This window comes from Borostomias antarcticus (assembly GCF_949987555.1).
Source record: "Borostomias antarcticus genome assembly, chromosome: 8".
NCBI classification, from domain to species: Eukaryota; Metazoa; Chordata; class Actinopteri; order Stomiiformes; family Stomiidae; genus Borostomias; species Borostomias antarcticus.
The window spans coordinates 6,212,663-6,230,010 of record NC_140241.1 but is presented as its reverse complement, the minus strand read 5'-3'; the positions used below and the strand labels follow the sequence as shown (position 1 = coordinate 6,230,010).

The window sequence follows — 17,348 nt, the reverse complement described above, 5'->3', positions numbered from 1 at the left end:
TCAGTGGTAGAGCGGGTTGTCCAATGATTGTAGGGGAGAGAGGACCCCCCACCCCCCCGCGGCCACAGTGTTAGAGGGGGTGGGTCTGGGCTGAGGGGCTTTAATCTGGGAGCACCATCTGTGGCTAACAGCAGAGGCTGCCACTATGTGAGCCTAACACAATCGCCACATTCAAACATGCCAACAATCTGGTCTAGGGGAAACACTCACCAGTAAGAGTGATAAAGTGCAGTGTACGCCAGCACACACAATACACCAATATGGACAGCATGTCATGGTTATTGGTTTTGATAGACTGTAATTTTTGCATGATTGTAATCAGATACCAACCATGGCTAGGAAGTCAGATTGAAAGAATATTATACAGTATATTTGAATATTCTTTGATAAGCGCTCAACTATTCTCAATGCTGAACATGAGCTAAAGACTGACGCAGAATAGCTGACTAAGCCGCTATTCAAAGTGTATGACTATGAACACCAATGACAATATGATCTAAAATCTTATCTGTAATTTGATTTCTTTAGTATTATACTGTATCTTTAAACAGGCTATGTACTGTTCTTCCTTAGGAGGCTCAGGTCCTTTGATGTGTGTAGCAAGCTGCTGAGGATGTTCTACCAGTCTGTGGTAGCCAGCACAATGTTCTTGGCCATGGCCTGCTGGGGAGGCAACACCAGGTCTGGGGAGACAAACAAACAAACAAACAAGCTGGTGAGGAAGGCTGGCTCTGTTGTGGGGCAACCACTGGACTGGACAGCCTGGTGGCTGTGGTGGAGAGGATGAGGGACAAACTGAAGTCTATCCTGGACATCCCCTCTATGACCAACTGTGGCAGATGAGCACCTTCAGCCACAGGCTCATCCCACCCAGGTGCAAAACAGAACGGTTCAGGTGCTCCTTTGGGCCAGTGGCCATCAGACTCTGAGTGTTCCTGTGTGTTCCTGAGTGCTGTAGATCGTAGAGCTTAATCTATTATGTATATTCTCTTCCCATGGGGATTATTTAAGCATCTATCTACATGTAGGTGCACTATTCACTTCCAACACTAGAAGGAGCCCATCTCCATGCATTCAGGAATGACTACTTTCATGTCTTTACCTTCATGAATATATTTCCAAAGTAATGTTGACAAAGGGAGCTGTGTGCAAATCAGAGACATAAGGGGCTGAGCAGACCTCTCATTAAATGGTTTAAGCAATGGTAAATAATACGGCGAAGTCATCATTCATGTCATTTAATTTAGCAAAAAAAACAGAATGATTGATTTTGCCAATAAGTGATTATCCCAGAGTCAATGTGTCCCATTTCTAAACATGGGTACCACTGTAAATTCCATTTAAATTAATCTTGTAATGGTAAATCTTTTCTAAATGCTTGCTTCTGTATTTTGTGCAATTTCCCCCTGGGGATTAATAAGGTACCTATCTACTGTAATGATAGGATGAACACAGAAGGATTAATAAAGTACCTAACTACATAATGACAAGATAAACAGATGGACAAAACAAACAAGTTGTTCGCAGTGACATCCAAATATCAAAATGTGGCACAGCACTTCAATTAAATACCCAAATTGTCTTTAAAGAACAGTACACTGGTATTTCATATGACACAAATATTTACTCATGTTGACAAAATCATAATACTGTAAGTTAAATAATACATCATTCTGCATGAATTATGAACACTATATTTTGATCACCTTTATAGTATACTGGCTTACAGTACTTTTAAGGGCATATACAGTATACAAGACCATACCCCCTGATGAAATAATAAATAGGAATAAGATGTTATTAAGCCAGCATAATGTAGAACCAAATATATTATAATTTCCACATATCTTAGAGCTTTATAAAGCAAAAAAGGATAGCATGCTTTTCATTCCGAGACACTCAATGTGGAGGCACGATTATATGAAACAAATGACTGGATATGACGATCAAAAACATTTATGAAAATGCTCTACTTGCTACCGTAAAAACAGAGAAACATTTGTCTATACTGTAATCTTTGTTACATCATTTTGATTCATAGGAGTGTCTCCTCCAGAAAAAAAGAATTTGTAAATAAAAATGTAACTATGAGTGAATTAAATTGATGAACAATGCATTGAGGAATAAAACATATCATTCAGCACAAGTAATTAAATAATAACAATGTATTTGTTAATCCATGTTCTCAGTCCGAACTGAGGAGAAACAGTTTGCATGCCTCTAGATAAAACATTCTGGTAGGCAGTTTGACGCTAAAATAAAACCAGTGATCAGCAACTTTTATTCAACTGTTATTCTAGATGTTTCTAGAATAAAGAAAACCTGACTTACTGTACAAGAGCAGTGAGAGATTTAGACAGTGAGCAGTGAGAGATTTAGACAGTGAGCAGTGAGAGATTTAGATAGTGATGCTTTGTGAGCAGAGCTTCCATTTCCGTCGTTGTTGCTGAGTGCTTCACAGTTCTGCTGGCTCAACTCATGTTATGGCACTAGACTGGAGCATTGGAGGAAGCTGTGCCTGTGTTTAAATAAAACAAGTACCAGTGCAACTAATAACCTTTAACCATATGGTCATCTGGCCTCAGTGCGCTTGACAACGATAGTGCCAGCCACCATGTCATACACAGTCCTGTTGTGTTGGAAGAAGAGCAGTGTGATGAAGGCTGGGAAGAAGAAGGCGATGGAGAAGTTCTTGTTCAATGCTCGGACTGCTGAGCTAAAGAAGAAAATCGAGAGAAAAAAACAAATTCAAAATGATAGTGCACAAAGGCATGCAAATACAAGTGTCCTTGCACCCTGTCTAATGTTGTCGCCATCAGTGTTAAGCACCATTGACCAAAGGAAATTCCCATATTTGTAAACAACCTGGCAAATAAACTGATTCTGATTCTGATGTTCCAAGTTCCAGTAACACATACGGTAAATATTAAATGTACTGCACCTTTCTACCTTAACAGGCTGCACAACAGACAAAGCACATTACAATGGCCTCTCATTCACCCATTCACACACCAGTGGCAGCCAGCTGCCATGCAAGGTGCTAGCCTGCTCATTGGGAGCAATTTGGGGTTCAGTGTCTTGCTCAACGACACATAGGCATGTGGACAGGAGGTGCCGGGAATCAAACCGCCGACCCTGCAATCATTGGACCATCCGCTCTACCTCATGAACCACAACTGTCCTGCATATAAACATATAAAAACATGAACAGGTTGAATTCCTTGAGTCAGTACTTACGCAGTAAATGAGACGTTTGTTGCTGGTACAACAACTACCCGATTGGGTAGAACCGGGACTGATGAGTCACATGTAACCACCCTGAGGCCGATTAGAAACTTCCCTGGCGTGGCTCCCCCTGCCCCCCAAATACAGACAATCTGTAGGGGTGCAAGTACCCAGAGTGATCAGTTCGCACAGCAAAGAAATGAAGCTGAAAACAATATGCATTTCATGTCATATCAAAACAGTTACATTACCTCATAGAAACACACCAGTATCCTGTAGACCAGTGCAACAAGCATCATTTTCTGAAGCTCCTCCATGGAGGTGTCTTCGTCTATTTCTTCAACAATGAAATGCATGGCAAACTTGGAAATATCCCTGAAATAAAAAAATATCCAGCCAGAATTACTTAAGTTTGGAACAGTCAAATGGTTACTCCTCCATTCTACCTGCATGGATTTATGTAGTGTTCAGTCCAACACCTAAAGAAGTAGTTTGGTATTCCACATCATAAGCCCTGTTATAAGGCTATTTACGATTAAAAGAAAAAAAAAGTGAAAAACATTTAGGCAGTTCAAGGTCATCTCGATTATTTCATTGGTAACACTTTACAATAAGGGTACATTAATAAGCATTAGTTAATGCATTATTAAGCATTAAGTAACAGTTAACTAATGTCTCTATTAACCATTTACTAATGTTATTTATATTAACTAAGGTTAATTCACCTAACCCCAACCTTAACTAAGGTATTAATTAACATTAGTAACCTAACCCTAAATAAGCATTAGTTAACAGTCAACTAATGTTTTTTGGGCCCTTATTGTAAAGTGTGACCGTTTCATTTCAAGTCCATTGTGGCAGTGTACCAAAATGATGAAAATTATGTCAATGTCCAAATATTTATGGACCTAACTGTATGTGTATATGTGTACTACTGTATATGTGTACTTTGATGTGACATGAGCAATGCACACTAAGATCTCAAGAGTGCAAAGTCTGTCAATGTTTATAATTATATGGACCATTGTATATGATGTAAAGAACCTTAGGACCTTAACATGGCTTATTATGTTAAATTAAAAAACTTCTCCTTTAAACTCACTTCAGTCCACTCAGGTGCATAATACTGATGATTATGGTGGCCTTGATAAAGAATAGTATGAAGAAATCCACCATTTCCGCAAGGAACCTTTGAAGGGGAGAAGGGATACTGTATTCGCGACCTTGGAAAACATACAGAATAAGAAGTTAGTACAAATGTGACCAGTGTCAGGGTAAGCCAGTTTCACCTAGGCATCCAAATACATGCAATTAGTAAACTCCACAATGCTAACCTGGTCGTTGTGCATTGCCGTTTTGTTGGGGTTGTGTGGACACTGAAGCTGGCACAGGGCCACTGCTAGTAGGCTCGCCTGCCTGGTTGCCTTGAGTGGGGGTGGCAGCGGGATACGGCGATAAAGGTAACCCGAACGGATTATTGAACCAGTTCTGCGCATCAAAATTGGTCAAATCGACTGGCCAAAGTGGTGCAGTCAAGGTTCCGTTAGTTGAACGTGGTAAATTATACGCAGGAGCAGAAATAGCAGAGACTGCTAGCCAGCTTTGCCAGTTCACATATCCAGTGTAGTACTGCCACATCCACCCATGCAACTTTTCACAGTATTCCGAGGTGCTGTTTTTTTCCAAATGATCTTTTCTGTCTTCCGAGGTGTCTTGATGATTCGATGCCCGCGTTTTTTCATCTAAGACTGGCTTTGTATTATTGTCAGCATGCATATTTCCCTCATTAGCTGGTCTACTGTTTGTGTTTCCTGAATCAGCCATGTTTGATGGTTACGTCATACGCAGTTACGATTCTTCCATCATTGTGTAGGTCTACTGAAAATACTTGAGATGCTTATGATTTTATATACAATCCATCTTACATTGGAAGCCATTTGTATTAAAATAGATGGTCAAATAAATTACTGACAGTCATTAGTCATATCAATGATGACATATTCCACCCTCATATCACATTTGGTACAGTCCAAATGTAGCCTATTTATTTTTACCTGCACTTCTAGAAAAGCACCACAAGGGTGCAGCAAAAGCTACAGTTTATGTGAAAGGTTCACATGTATTGGACTGGACCCCACATTATCATTGTCCTTGCTGCAAATCTACATTTTATACAGCAGGCCAGACTCTTCTATGTATTGATCATGGATTAATTTACATTATGTCTGTTGACTGTTTAATCATGCACTCAATTAATCCAATTTATTAATTTAGGACACCATTTACAAACGGAAAGTTAACCCATAGCCTGTATAATTCTGTGCTGTAGGTTGTTTAAATCAGCAATTTTTGAGAATCAACATGGATAAGTGGACCAGCCATTATTTCATCTTCCATTTAATCTTAGACTAAGTACACAGTTCATGGGGTTCTGCAACAGTCACTCTTAAGCCAACTTTCAAGAACTTGCCAGTTAATGGTGCCTAGAAGAAATCTGTTCAAAGGACTCCTGCTACTTAGCATTTCTGCACAAAAGAAAAGAATTGTGACCATTCTCCAAGAACTATCCAATGTTTGCTTAATCCTAAAGACAATGAGGGATTCAGGGGTAGTATCAAAATGCAGACACAAAGGGTCTGGATATGATCAAACCTGGAGTTCTATGTCTACCTCTAGCAGATTGTTTCATCTGATTAACTGATTAACCCCGATGAAGGCAGCATTCTGTAGCTACAGAAACGTTGGTTTTAGTCTAATATATTTTTGCATCAGAGCTTTGATTGTTTCATGAACATTGTTCATTGTTTCATGAACATTTCTGCATTGCAAGCCTGCTATGGTAGCTTCATAAATATTAGTCCATTGATGTATTTGATGAGATATTCTTCATATAATCAACAAAAGCTTGCTACAGGCAGATAAAATACAACTTACAAAAAGCTATGATCGTGTTTTCCTCATCTTGTATAACTTGGCATTGGCACTGGTTCATGTGGATCTGGAAACCTAGCCAGCTTTTTCATTAATCAGGACCTATTGTTACAGGGCACCACCCATGGTCATAATCAGGCACCACCCTTGAACCTAATCATTCACTAAAACCTGGAAATCTTTCTGAGAATTCGGGCTCCAACCTACTCCCCCAAAAGAGCCCTAATTAAAGGAATTATGTGCACTTGCCTGAACTGAAGTCTGTGCATCAGACAAGAGGTCTGTTACAAATGCACATGTCACTACTTCCACCTCTCATGGCTCCGCCTCCCCAACACTACAGTACTAGAGCTCCAAATACTTTGTCCTTCTACCATCTTTACTCTCATTCTATCATCTTTACTCTCATAGGCAAATCATGGTCACTGTAACCATGAGTCTCAAACAAGTAATTTGTAGGCTTTAAAAGTGTATTTTGCCAAAACAGCCAGATATACAAAACATGCGTAATTTCCCTCAGTCTATGCCCCCTGGCCAGTCACCTCAGTCTATCCCCCTGGCCAGTCACCTCAGTCTATCCCCCTGGTCATTCACGTCAGTCCCCCACTGGGTACACAGGGAAGATTATCTGGGCGCATTAGGGTTTTTACCCCTCTGAGCCCCTTATTCAGAAGGGGACTGCTGAGGATATTGGGATCACATGTCTAACGAATGTTAAAAGCAGGGGTGGTCAGTATAACGATGCATTGTTATTGGCTGTTGAACATCTTACTAGTCAGACCAGTTGACTTAGGAACTCTGAATATGCTGCAGTAATCCACTTTTGGATCCATTTACTATTGTTAGGCAGAACCTGCTCAAAACAGTGGGGGGGGGGAAAGCCATGTGAATTTACATTTTTAATTAATTGTCTTTAAATCCTAAATTCACATGCAAAAGTAGCATTAACTTGTAGGAAATTGGAATAATCAATTTAGACAACTTGACAAAAGGCATTCACTTTTGACTTTTTATTCAAAGCACCATAGGATGTCCATGTAGCAATGGTGTCTCGGTACATCCAGAATGTTTGGTATTGAACAGACTACACAATGCTGGCGGCGGTCTTCCATCCAGAGACAACCAGGCAATCATGACCTCTCATAGGTCCTCACTGCCACAACATCCTCCATTATGCATTTCTGGAGAGGAAAAGGGATGTAGCTAGATTACAATCGTGCAAGCATACTTTACCATCACTCTCTGGAAGCAATGCATGCCATTTCTGTCAAAGCCAGGGTAATTCGGTAAATGTGGACAATTAGCTAAAGCAAAACATATACGCATAAAACAGGGTGATATGAAATTAATTCACACCCAACTGACACTTTGAAAGCAATCACCGCCGCAAAATGCCTAGCAGTTTCCCTGGTGATTGCAATCAGCAGTGGCTGGGGGGGCCATCGGAAGGTCAGACAAAACTGCAGGCAAAATTTGGCGCGTGGTTATGCACGCTCGCCTCGCGCACGTCCCTCTGGGGGGAGACAAGCAAACTCACCGCGATTAACTTTCCATCTGTAATCTCCCGCTCCACGCTCGTGGTCTTGCCATCCCACGTCTGCTTCTGCACAAGTTTACCGTTCTCCAGAGTGATCAAGGTCTGAAAAGTATGTTGGCTGTCAGAAGCGTGTCACGAATTGTTTTGAGTGGCTAGGCTAACTTATTTTCGTGGAATCATTTACCTTGGTCTTCCTGTCATCTGCAGTGGTCTCATCAAACTCTTCGTTCAATTTGAACTTAATCTCTGCCGTCTTGAATGTGCTCTGAGACTTCATGGTTATTACTCCATCATCCACACTGAGCAACAAATTTGGCTTTGCCAAATTTCCCATCTGCCTGGTAGCAAAGCTAACACCTGCAATTTAGGAGACAGTGTTAGCATCTTCATTCCACAAGCTAGCAACTCCAAACTGCACGGCGTGTAATGGTGGCAACAAGCAACATACAAGCCACATTGCATCACGAAGAACAAAAATAGTTTGTCAGGAAATTACCTACCTATTGCCTTCATGTAGTCATCAAAATTCTCACTGGCGGTCATCTTCCAAGTTCCGACAAATTGCTCGACCATGTTGATAATTTGTTTGTTGTAATAGAAGCAGCGAAGTGCACGGAGTTGAGAAGACTGGTTTATCCACGGAAATTCATTATGAAGCCTTTCCGACACGTGCGTTACTCAAGTTCACCAATCAAGCGCTGCCGCTGGTGCTTCCATGGAAACAGAGGATAAGGGGCGTGGTGTTTGCTTCTTGGTAGAAATCGGGTTATCTGACCTACTAACCAGTCTAGGCCTACTGCTTGATTCTTAACAGTGCCTACCGCCACCCCCCGGACATATCGGCTGATGCTGTTTCTTCTTTGCACAAAGGTGTGATTCTGTGCTGTGCAAGTAAGCTTGTGATAGCCTACCCTGGACGACGTAAGTAAATTCCTGTTCAATATAGAACCTCTCTCATGAGGATGGCCCTAGTTTTATGGGATGGCCCTAGTGAAACGACGTGCTCGTGTGTGCCAGCAGATGGCGCCAACAAACAGCACATCAACAAACTACATATGTCTGCTGCCATCCAGTGGTGCTACCAGTACACTGCACTACTATAGAGCAGCATTAGCCCCCCTGCACACTAAACCTAACCCACTAAAGACTGGTAAAGGTTTGGATTTGGGTGGGTGAACTGACCCTTGACCTGAACACAGGCACAACTTCTACTTTGAGCTAGAGGGAGCTTGATCTTAGCAGCACATTGGGTGTCTTAGCAGGTGTGGGATACAGAGGGTCAGACTTAGACAGTGGTTGGTCCTGTCCAGCTGCTCGGGTACATTCCGCTACCGGTTCCCACCATTCCGCGGCAGCACATTCCACTATACTGCACTGCACATTTGTGAAACCATAACATTATCTGAATTCCGAAAAGATCTGAGTGCCACAACTGTTGACTTTTGCTGAGCAAAAACCCACTGCAGTTCCCTCCACAGTCATTAAGCTGTTGGGTTGTATTGAAGAGGAGCGGGGGGCTGAATGTCGACTTCGCGTCATTCAACGGCGGGCTGTTTACCAATCTAATAAGGGGATTACTTGTTCTCTCACCCGGGGTTTTGTTAGGGTAGATTCAGGTGCTGTGGCAGGCCAGGCCCACAGCCCCTGTAATGAACATGAACTCTGCCTGGCAGCCACAGAGAAGGCCTTTCTTCCTGGTTTTCATCAACACTCTAGCCCCCCATTTATGGGGGAACAGTGGCTCAGGACAAAAGCCGTATATACTGTACAAACACAGCTCCGAGCGGCAGCACACTGACTCATTCTTCGGTGTGTGTGAGAACGGAGGGGGACCCCGTTCAGTTCCTTTGTGTGGGTGTCTGTCAACAGTGTAGTTGGAGGCAGAGCCCATTGTGGCGGCCAGTGTTTCTTATTGACACAGGGCCTCGCTCAGCTTGTTCCCAGGGTCCAACCTGAGAGGACTCATGAATAATTGAGAGAGGATCCTCAGGGCAGTGCGAGGGGTTTGCCTTTGCCAGTTTGACTGAGCTTGTTGCAAATCCAAGCTGTAGTTAGCCGTTTAAGTAAACAGGTACTGGTGAGGTCACAGCTTGTGGTGTTGATGGCCCTGCTGCATCCTTCTGGAGTCAGATAGCTAAGCTACAGTTCCCAGAGGAGGAATTAGTATTACCTTGTGTGTGCGCATAGGTGTAGATTATTTCTTTTAGGGGGGGGGGCAGAAAATATGTCCCCCTCAATATTTAGAACAGGTACATTCCCCCCCCCCCCCTCCCCCCATTAAAAACATGAAAGAAGCAGAGGACTTTTATCTTGAAAAACTGCTAGATGCAACAATGCCTCCAACAGAGGCAGGTCTTTTTTCTTCAGCACTGAGTCTTAATTACTCCCAAAACATGAATATGAATTACGAGCTCATACAATCAATGAATCTTTTGTGGCAAACATATTTATCTCCGCCACACACACACACACACACACACACACACACACACACTCACATGCGCGCCAGTGTGTGTGTGTGTGTGTGTGTGTGTGTGCATGGATGGGTGTGCACGGATACATTACATGTCTCAACTGTTGTGCACTGAGGGGGATCGGCAGCGGTAATATGTGTCTCAAAGACTAGTCATTATCAAGATATCACTGCTGAGCTCCTGCAAGTTCCTACAGGTGTTAGAAAAGCAAACGTTTCCTAATCTGTATGGATTTGGAGTCTTTCCTTTCCCAGTGTGAATCTTCTTCTCCTCTCCGTTCATGACCCACACCTGCCCCGTGGGTAAGCCCTCACCTGCACACCAGGATCTGCCTCCTAATCCTGCAGGATCTCACCATGCTTCACTGATGCCTCTTATTCTGCTGCTATGACACACAGTACCTGTGTCAATAAAGGGTTTCAGTGATCTGCGCCCACAATAGAAGACTTGTCTTAACAGATTATGTCCTGAAGATAGAAAACGTTTGAGAAGAAGCATTCAGTTTGTGACAGATAGGGACACTGAGAATCTAGCCAGGGTGAGAGATGACAGAGGATGGAGAAGTGTGCAGTGTGTTGTTGTTGAGCCCATGGAGGGGGCGGGCGGGGCTTGGTGAGTGAGAGAGCGTGCTAGGAGCCAGAGTTGGGTGGCTGCCAGCTCGGAGCTCCAGCAGGGGGCAGCTGTTAAGGTCTGGCTCCCTGTCTCGACCATCTGTTGAGAGGGAGGCTCACAGGCCCGTGGGACCTGCCCTCTCCTCCCTGGCTTCTCCAGACGGCTGCTGGAGGAGGGAGGGGGGAGGAGGAGGGGGGAGGAGGAGGAGGAGGCGCGCTGGGACAGGGACAGGCAGTCCGCTGTGGAGCAGGGATCAAGGCCGTGTGTGGACGCGGGGAGGGCGGAGAGGTGGCCCCGTACTTGTGTGCCGAGAGCCTTTTCATGCTTCCCGCTTTGATCTCCTCTCTCATCCCTTCATCCCACGCGTTCCCTACGCCAGGGGCCCCCCGGCTGCAGCACACCGATGGGGGGGGGGCTGGGGAGGCGGAGGCAGAGGCCACCCCTCACAGAGGCCCTACTTGTTCTCTAAAGGCTGGGAGAGGTGCAGGGAGAGCCGTGCACAGGCGACCGTCCCGGTGCTCGGTGGTGGGGGGGGGGAGTGGCGGGTGTGGAGGGCTTGCCGTGAGTCTGAGCAGTGTGTGTGTGTGTGTGTGTGTGTGTGTGTGTGCGGTGGCGCTCCCCTTTCATGTTCCCTCAGATGTGCTACAGCGGGCCACGGTCCTTGTGTGAAAAACAACTGCTACTGTACTTAGAGGCCGGCCTCCTGACCTCTGGCAACATGGGAAAGTGCAGCTCTCAGCTGGTAGTTATATAAAGACCGCCGCGGTCATGGGAATCCCTGATAAATCACTCCGCTTGTCCTGTCCCCTCCACCTCTCACATCGTGCGGCTCCCATTTATAGATTAACCGTTTACGACCCAGATGCAGTTCTTTTCTGTGATGGCTGGGCTGAGGCTTTACATAAGCTGTAAGGAAGCCACAGATAAAGCACATTCTGTGCATCGTAAGGATGTCGTAAGGATGTATGCCAAGTGATTCCACATTGCTACAGTGGGATGTGTTTTTGGAAAAGCATCTTGGTACTCCATTGCAAACCCTCCCCTAATCCCCCCACCCCCTCCCCTTCGTTTAGTCAGACACGGCTGCGAATCACAGATGCGAAGGCGCAGAGCAGAGCCCCTAATTGTGGCTTAATTGGAGGGGGAGAGCACTTACCTTTATTTAGACATGTGGCAATTGTTAGGCTGTGACGAGCCACCCCGCCATCTCAGCAGATGACTGCAGTTAATATTTCATGACAAAACAAATTTTGGGGAGGGTGGTTTTAAGGGGTGCCTGGTGTCAGCACTGTGTGTTCAAATAACAGTGTGCGATTATCCCATTGAAGCGATGACAGAATGGATGAATAGCCGCGACAACTCTCTGACAAGCGGTCCACTGCACCTTAACCCATCAAGTCAGCTCAAATCATTCACCTCACGTCACATTCAGACAAACAATTAGTTTTTTTTTAATGGGATGACAAGTCAGCGTTCGAGTGTGTGTGTGTGTGTGGGTGTGCTGATTTTGGGCTCCTATGTAAACAGGGATCGTTCATCAGAGAGATAGCGGTGAGAGAGGGTGGAAGGCAAAAGAGAGAATAAACGGTTTGTGAGTATGCGTGAATGTGTGTGTCTGAGAGGGAAAGAGAGAGAGAGCGAGAGAGAGAGGGGGAAAGAGAGAGAGAGAGAGACTGTGCTAACAGGCTTTCTGCAGATCACTGGCAGTTTGACTGCAGTGGAGAGTAATGGGGCTGGCAGGGCGGAATCAATTACTGGCCACAACAGATTTTCCCACAGGTCTGAGCTTGGGAAAGCAGTACTTTACTGCTGCAGAGACAGCTGGCACTAAGCAGCCACTGGGAAAGGAGCCGCAGCTCACCCAAAAAAGACAATTTTGTGATAAACTTGTGACACACTGTGAATTGCCTCTTTTCAACTTTTGCTTACTTAAAAATGTTGGCATTTGTTGCTACTATCCTCAGATTGTATGTCCGCCAAGCATAGTTTGGTTACTAACACACACATAAACACGCACACGCACGCACACACACACACACACACAAACACACACACCCTTCTCTTTCCCCCAAAGCTTTTGGTGTAGGTGATGAAAGGAATCTTGAAGGACTCTTTGCCTACATTCATTAATCCACCAATCTGCATTTCAGAGAGCTACCACACAACATGAGCATTCCTTTGGCTCTGGTGCTCAGCCTGTCCTCTGACAACTTTATCACAGACTCTCTGCTCGTCAGAACCACCACTCGTCTGTTTACAACCAGTCTCTGCGGCGCTCCTACCTTTTATGTGATCCCAACTACCACAAGAGTTACGTTTCACTAACGCTTTTGTTTTCCCCGCTTTCCCATTGATATGCAAACATTGTTTGTCCTGAATCTGGGTCGCGAGCAGCACAATGTGTGGCCTCAAAAGCTGTTTGCTCTTTGGTCCTCACTTCCCCGCCGCGGACGTCACGCGCGGCCTCCCGTTGTGCTTATTTGGGAGCGGGTCTTCGGGCTGCCTTCCCCCCATTGTGACATTACATAAGTTTGCTCGTAATAGCGAGCACGTTAGCCAAATGCTTTGAAGAATAGGCTATATACCAAGAGAACAACGCGCATCACTCACGAGTGTGTGTCATTGTTGTGACATAGAAATATTTTTTTCCCTAGGCTTTAGTTGTTGTTTTTTTTGCTGGGCCCGAATGCTGGGGCCAGCCTTCTATCACCATTGTTTTTTTTAAGGTTCAACAATCAAGAGAAAGTTGCTTTCAAGTTAATCTTTCCATTCTGGCGCTCAAAGAATTCCTTTAGTATTATCTAGTTGTCATTCATTCTCTTTCAAGTCGCTAAGCCCCATAATTCCTTCACGGCATGAGGCACAAAAACATCTCAGACAATTCAGAGATCTTGATGTCAGCGGTATGACCTCGCAAGGAGAAACAGAAAACAAACCTCAAAACTAAACATAGAAACCAAGGAAGTGGACGTATCCTCCCTGGCTCTACCTATCCAAATATCACCTCGTGAATGGGTGCCAACAAAGGCAGGAAAGTGAGAAAGGAGAAGGTTGAATGGTGGGAATGAAGCTCGGGTCTGCGTTCTGCTGTATATAGCAGCCTGGGTGCTGACTGGGACCCTGTTAGGGAGACGGACAGGAAGACGTGCTCCTCAGGATAACATTGTTGAATGGAGGCCGTCTGGGAGACGTTTCCCTTAGTCAGCCGTCACAGAGAATTAAGCGGCTCCATGGGTGGCACTCAGAAACTGTGTTATGAGGAATAGAAAATGTGGCTCACAAGTTCTACCCTTTTCTTTAGACCGGACTCAATGCACTATGGCTGATTCTATTCAGTCCACTTTTAAGGAGGTCACAAATGGTGTCCAACAGGGATCAATTTTAGGTCCTTTATTCTTTACTCTGTATATATATTGTCTCTATATATATATAACATTGTCTCTTTTAAAAAATAGTTGCAAGGTGCATTTTTATGTGGACAATACAGAGCTTTACTCAGCTGTCAATGCACACAGACTTAGACTCCATTCAGTGCTCACTCCTGGAACTCAATCTTCTTTTAAATGCAGCTAAAACTAAATATATAGCATTTGTTAGATCACACTCGTTTAAGCAAAGTAATTCTATCATCTGCACCTAACGTGTCTAAATGAGAATGTATTGTAGTTTTGGCCCCTCTGCCTTTGAGCTGGACTAATGCAAAATCGTCCATCCCTGCATTCATCCCAGAACCACACACATCACCAACACAGAACGCGCCAATGGAATCTCCATATGCTTCCAGCTTAGACATGAGATCTCACGCACGTGACTCTTCATCTCTTAGCACACGCAGACGGTCCCCTCCCCTTCACCACGGCACCCTTACAGTTGTTGAATGACAGGTATAAGGTGTCAGGATGGTGTGCACACAGGATGCTGGGAAGCCTGTGAGCGCCGCTGCTGCCGACAGCCTCGACGGTTGACATAGTAAATCAATCCTGGCGGTGGTGGAGGCGGGTGTGTGTGTGTGTGTGTGTGGGGGGGGGGGGGGGGGTCCAGTGAGACTGAGCCTGCCTGTCAGACACACTCAGCCAGCCAGAGAGAGGCTGTCGATGGGTGGGAGAACACTCGTCGGGAAGCGCTCACACGGAGATTGAGTTACCACGGAATTAGATCAGGGCTGTGGGAAACGGCACCTCCTAAACACACGCACACTCTCGCTCACATACACATAAACACATGCAAACCCACACACCGGCCCTTTCGCACACGCGCGCACACCCTCATACACACACACACACACACACACTCTCACACAGACACTCACTCTCTCTCTCTCTCTCTCTCTCTCTCTCTCTCTCTCTCTCTCACACACACACCACACACACACACACACACAGTCACCAAGGGAAACTTAAGGGAAGATGGAGGAAGGCAGCTGGGCACACGCCAGTTTCAAACAAATGCTTGCTTATACCTCTTAGCTTCTGGCACTGGCTTGGTCCAGGGAGATGGATGGTGAGCTTGGCTTACAGTCAACAGGCTAGTTAGGTTCTTATGGAATGATTTAACCCAAGGTATAAATACTGTAATGCCCTTTATTACTTTATTTAGAAATATCACAACCTCATAATCGAGAGGAAGCAAAGATTTCAGACGTGGGAGGAATAGAATCGTGAATGTGTTTAATCAGTGTAGAGAATGATGGCGTTGAAGTACGGGGCCTTGACAGCAGCTGGGAATGAGTGAGGACAGTGTTTTAGTCTGTGTGTATGTGTCATGGAGACCACATAAACATGAATATCCTCCAGAGGCCTTACAATCTGATTAGCTTAATGGCACCATAAACAACAGTGAACCCATCCAAAACACACTGGAGCTGACAGCCATCAGCAAGTCCGTGTGACCGTGTGAGGGTTTAGGTGGGGGGTAAAGGTCAAGGAAAGGTCATCTTATTGATCTGGCTGAGTAGCTGTGTCTGGATTCTGTCCAGACTCGAGCTTTCTGGGAAACCAGTCCAGCAGCATGTCTGCACTAGGGATAGCAGTCCAGGGAGCATGCATGGGCTCCGGATGTATTTCAGCACTGAATTTCTCCCATGTCAAGGTCTATAAATCGTCCAAATGGAGGTCGGGTGTGGAAATACAGGTATTGGATGCAGGCGGCTAAGTCTTACTTACTTAGGGTAAGTATGTGTCTGTGTGCGTGTGCATGTGTGTGTGTGTGTGAGTGTGCGTGTGTGTGTGTGTCATAAGGCTCTTCCATGCTGACTCTGCATTGGCAAACCGACTGAGGCCTGCACATTTCATCTGTCACCGTCGACAGCCTCCTGACGTTCCGGGAGCTCTGCGCTGGCCTGCAGTTGCTCCCCGGACTCAAGCCCTCGTCTCCACATGTCGGTCTCAGAGTGCAACGAGTTAACAACTGACCTGATGGACAGAGCAGAGCAACAGCTGCTCTGTACAAGGTGCTGGGAAGAGAACAGGCGAGAGGGGGGGGGGGGGCGTGGCATCACTGATTGCATTACCAGAAGTCTCATCTTCTCACCATGTTATTACAGGAATTAACCGCAGTCTGAAGTCGCCTTGTTTACCCAGACCTGAGTAGTCTTTCTTTCTCTCTCTCTCTCTCTCTCTCTCTCTCTCTCCCTCTCTCCCCCTCTCTCAGGTTGTTCATCTGAGCCTCACTACCACCCAGAAGGGATAAGTTACACAGCAGAACACAAACATTTAGCGTTTCCATGTTTTATAGATTCTCACCTCTAACCCCTTGTTAGTCTCACAGCCTCTGTGTGATCATCGTGTCTGGATTACCACAATAATCCGACCGCCCATGTCAATGAACATCCCTTCACTATAGCATTCAGCATTTCTGTCTCTCACCCAAGGATTTGTAGCAGATCCTTTCAGATCATGGGTCACCAAAGATGAATGCTTTCTGTTATCTCTTATTAGTGGATGTGACCCTCCCTGGGAAGATGTCCCCGAGCCAGGCAGTTGACCTCAATGTTCCTCACAGAGGGGGTTTCCAAGCTCTTGGAAACACTAATGTAAACTGGGCCTCCGGGCTGATCAAACTGTTGTTAAACCTTCCAGGTGACAATAGACAGATCTACTCTGCTAATAGGTCATGTGTCCCTTCCACACCACTGAGTGAGAGGCTTCCGCGTGCTGGGGTTTGTTTGCTGGTCTGATAAGCCTGACAGGGCGAGAGGAGGATCTGAGGCAATCGGTCTTGTGTTAATCCTGTGATGTCAGTGATCTGCTGCCGCAGAGGGCCACTACACGCATGGAGAGTTGACCCTCATTCTTTAGTGGCAAGTTGCTGTCTCCTATCCTATTCTTGATGCTCGTGTTATACATGTAATCTTTTATACAAAGATGATTGCTACCAATAAAAAAAGATTTCGACGTTTTTCAACAGAGCAATTATTCTTTGTGGACCATTGAGAAAAGGGCCCCATGGACCATTGACTAAAAACAACAAAACATGTCACTCAAGTGTCATCTTGATTCTAATAGGCTTAATGCTTTCAATGCCCGCCTACTCCCCCGCCCCTCCGCTACTTGGTGTGAAATACTGAGAAC

General features: G+C 45.2%; 2 protein-coding genes across 2 annotated transcripts; both read right to left on the bottom strand.

The window, feature by feature from the left end:
• Positions 1 to 1,376: 1,376 nt before the first annotated feature.
• fam8a1b (family with sequence similarity 8 member A1b) lies at positions 1,377 to 4,973 on the bottom strand. Its single transcript, XM_084442251.1, has 5 exons — positions 4,560 to 4,973; positions 4,328 to 4,448; positions 3,477 to 3,600; positions 3,238 to 3,377; positions 1,377 to 2,716 (listed from the first exon to the last, which is right to left on the bottom strand). The coding sequence occupies exons 1-5, from the start codon at positions 4,861 to 4,863 to the stop codon at positions 2,572 to 2,574; spliced, it is 834 nt and encodes a 277-aa protein (XP_084298377.1). The 5' UTR covers positions 4,864 to 4,973; the 3' UTR covers positions 1,377 to 2,571.
• Positions 4,974 to 7,286: 2,313 nt separating this feature from the next.
• On the bottom strand, positions 7,287 to 8,266 carry fabp4b (fatty acid binding protein 4b; the record flags this gene model as incomplete). The annotated part of the gene is made up of 4 exons (XM_084442079.1): positions 7,287 to 7,337; positions 7,694 to 7,795; positions 7,878 to 8,050; positions 8,194 to 8,266. 4 exons carry the CDS (start codon positions 8,264 to 8,266, stop codon positions 7,287 to 7,289), a joined length of 399 nt encoding a protein of 132 aa, XP_084298205.1.
• Between the last annotated feature and the right edge of the window lie 9,082 nt (positions 8,267 to 17,348).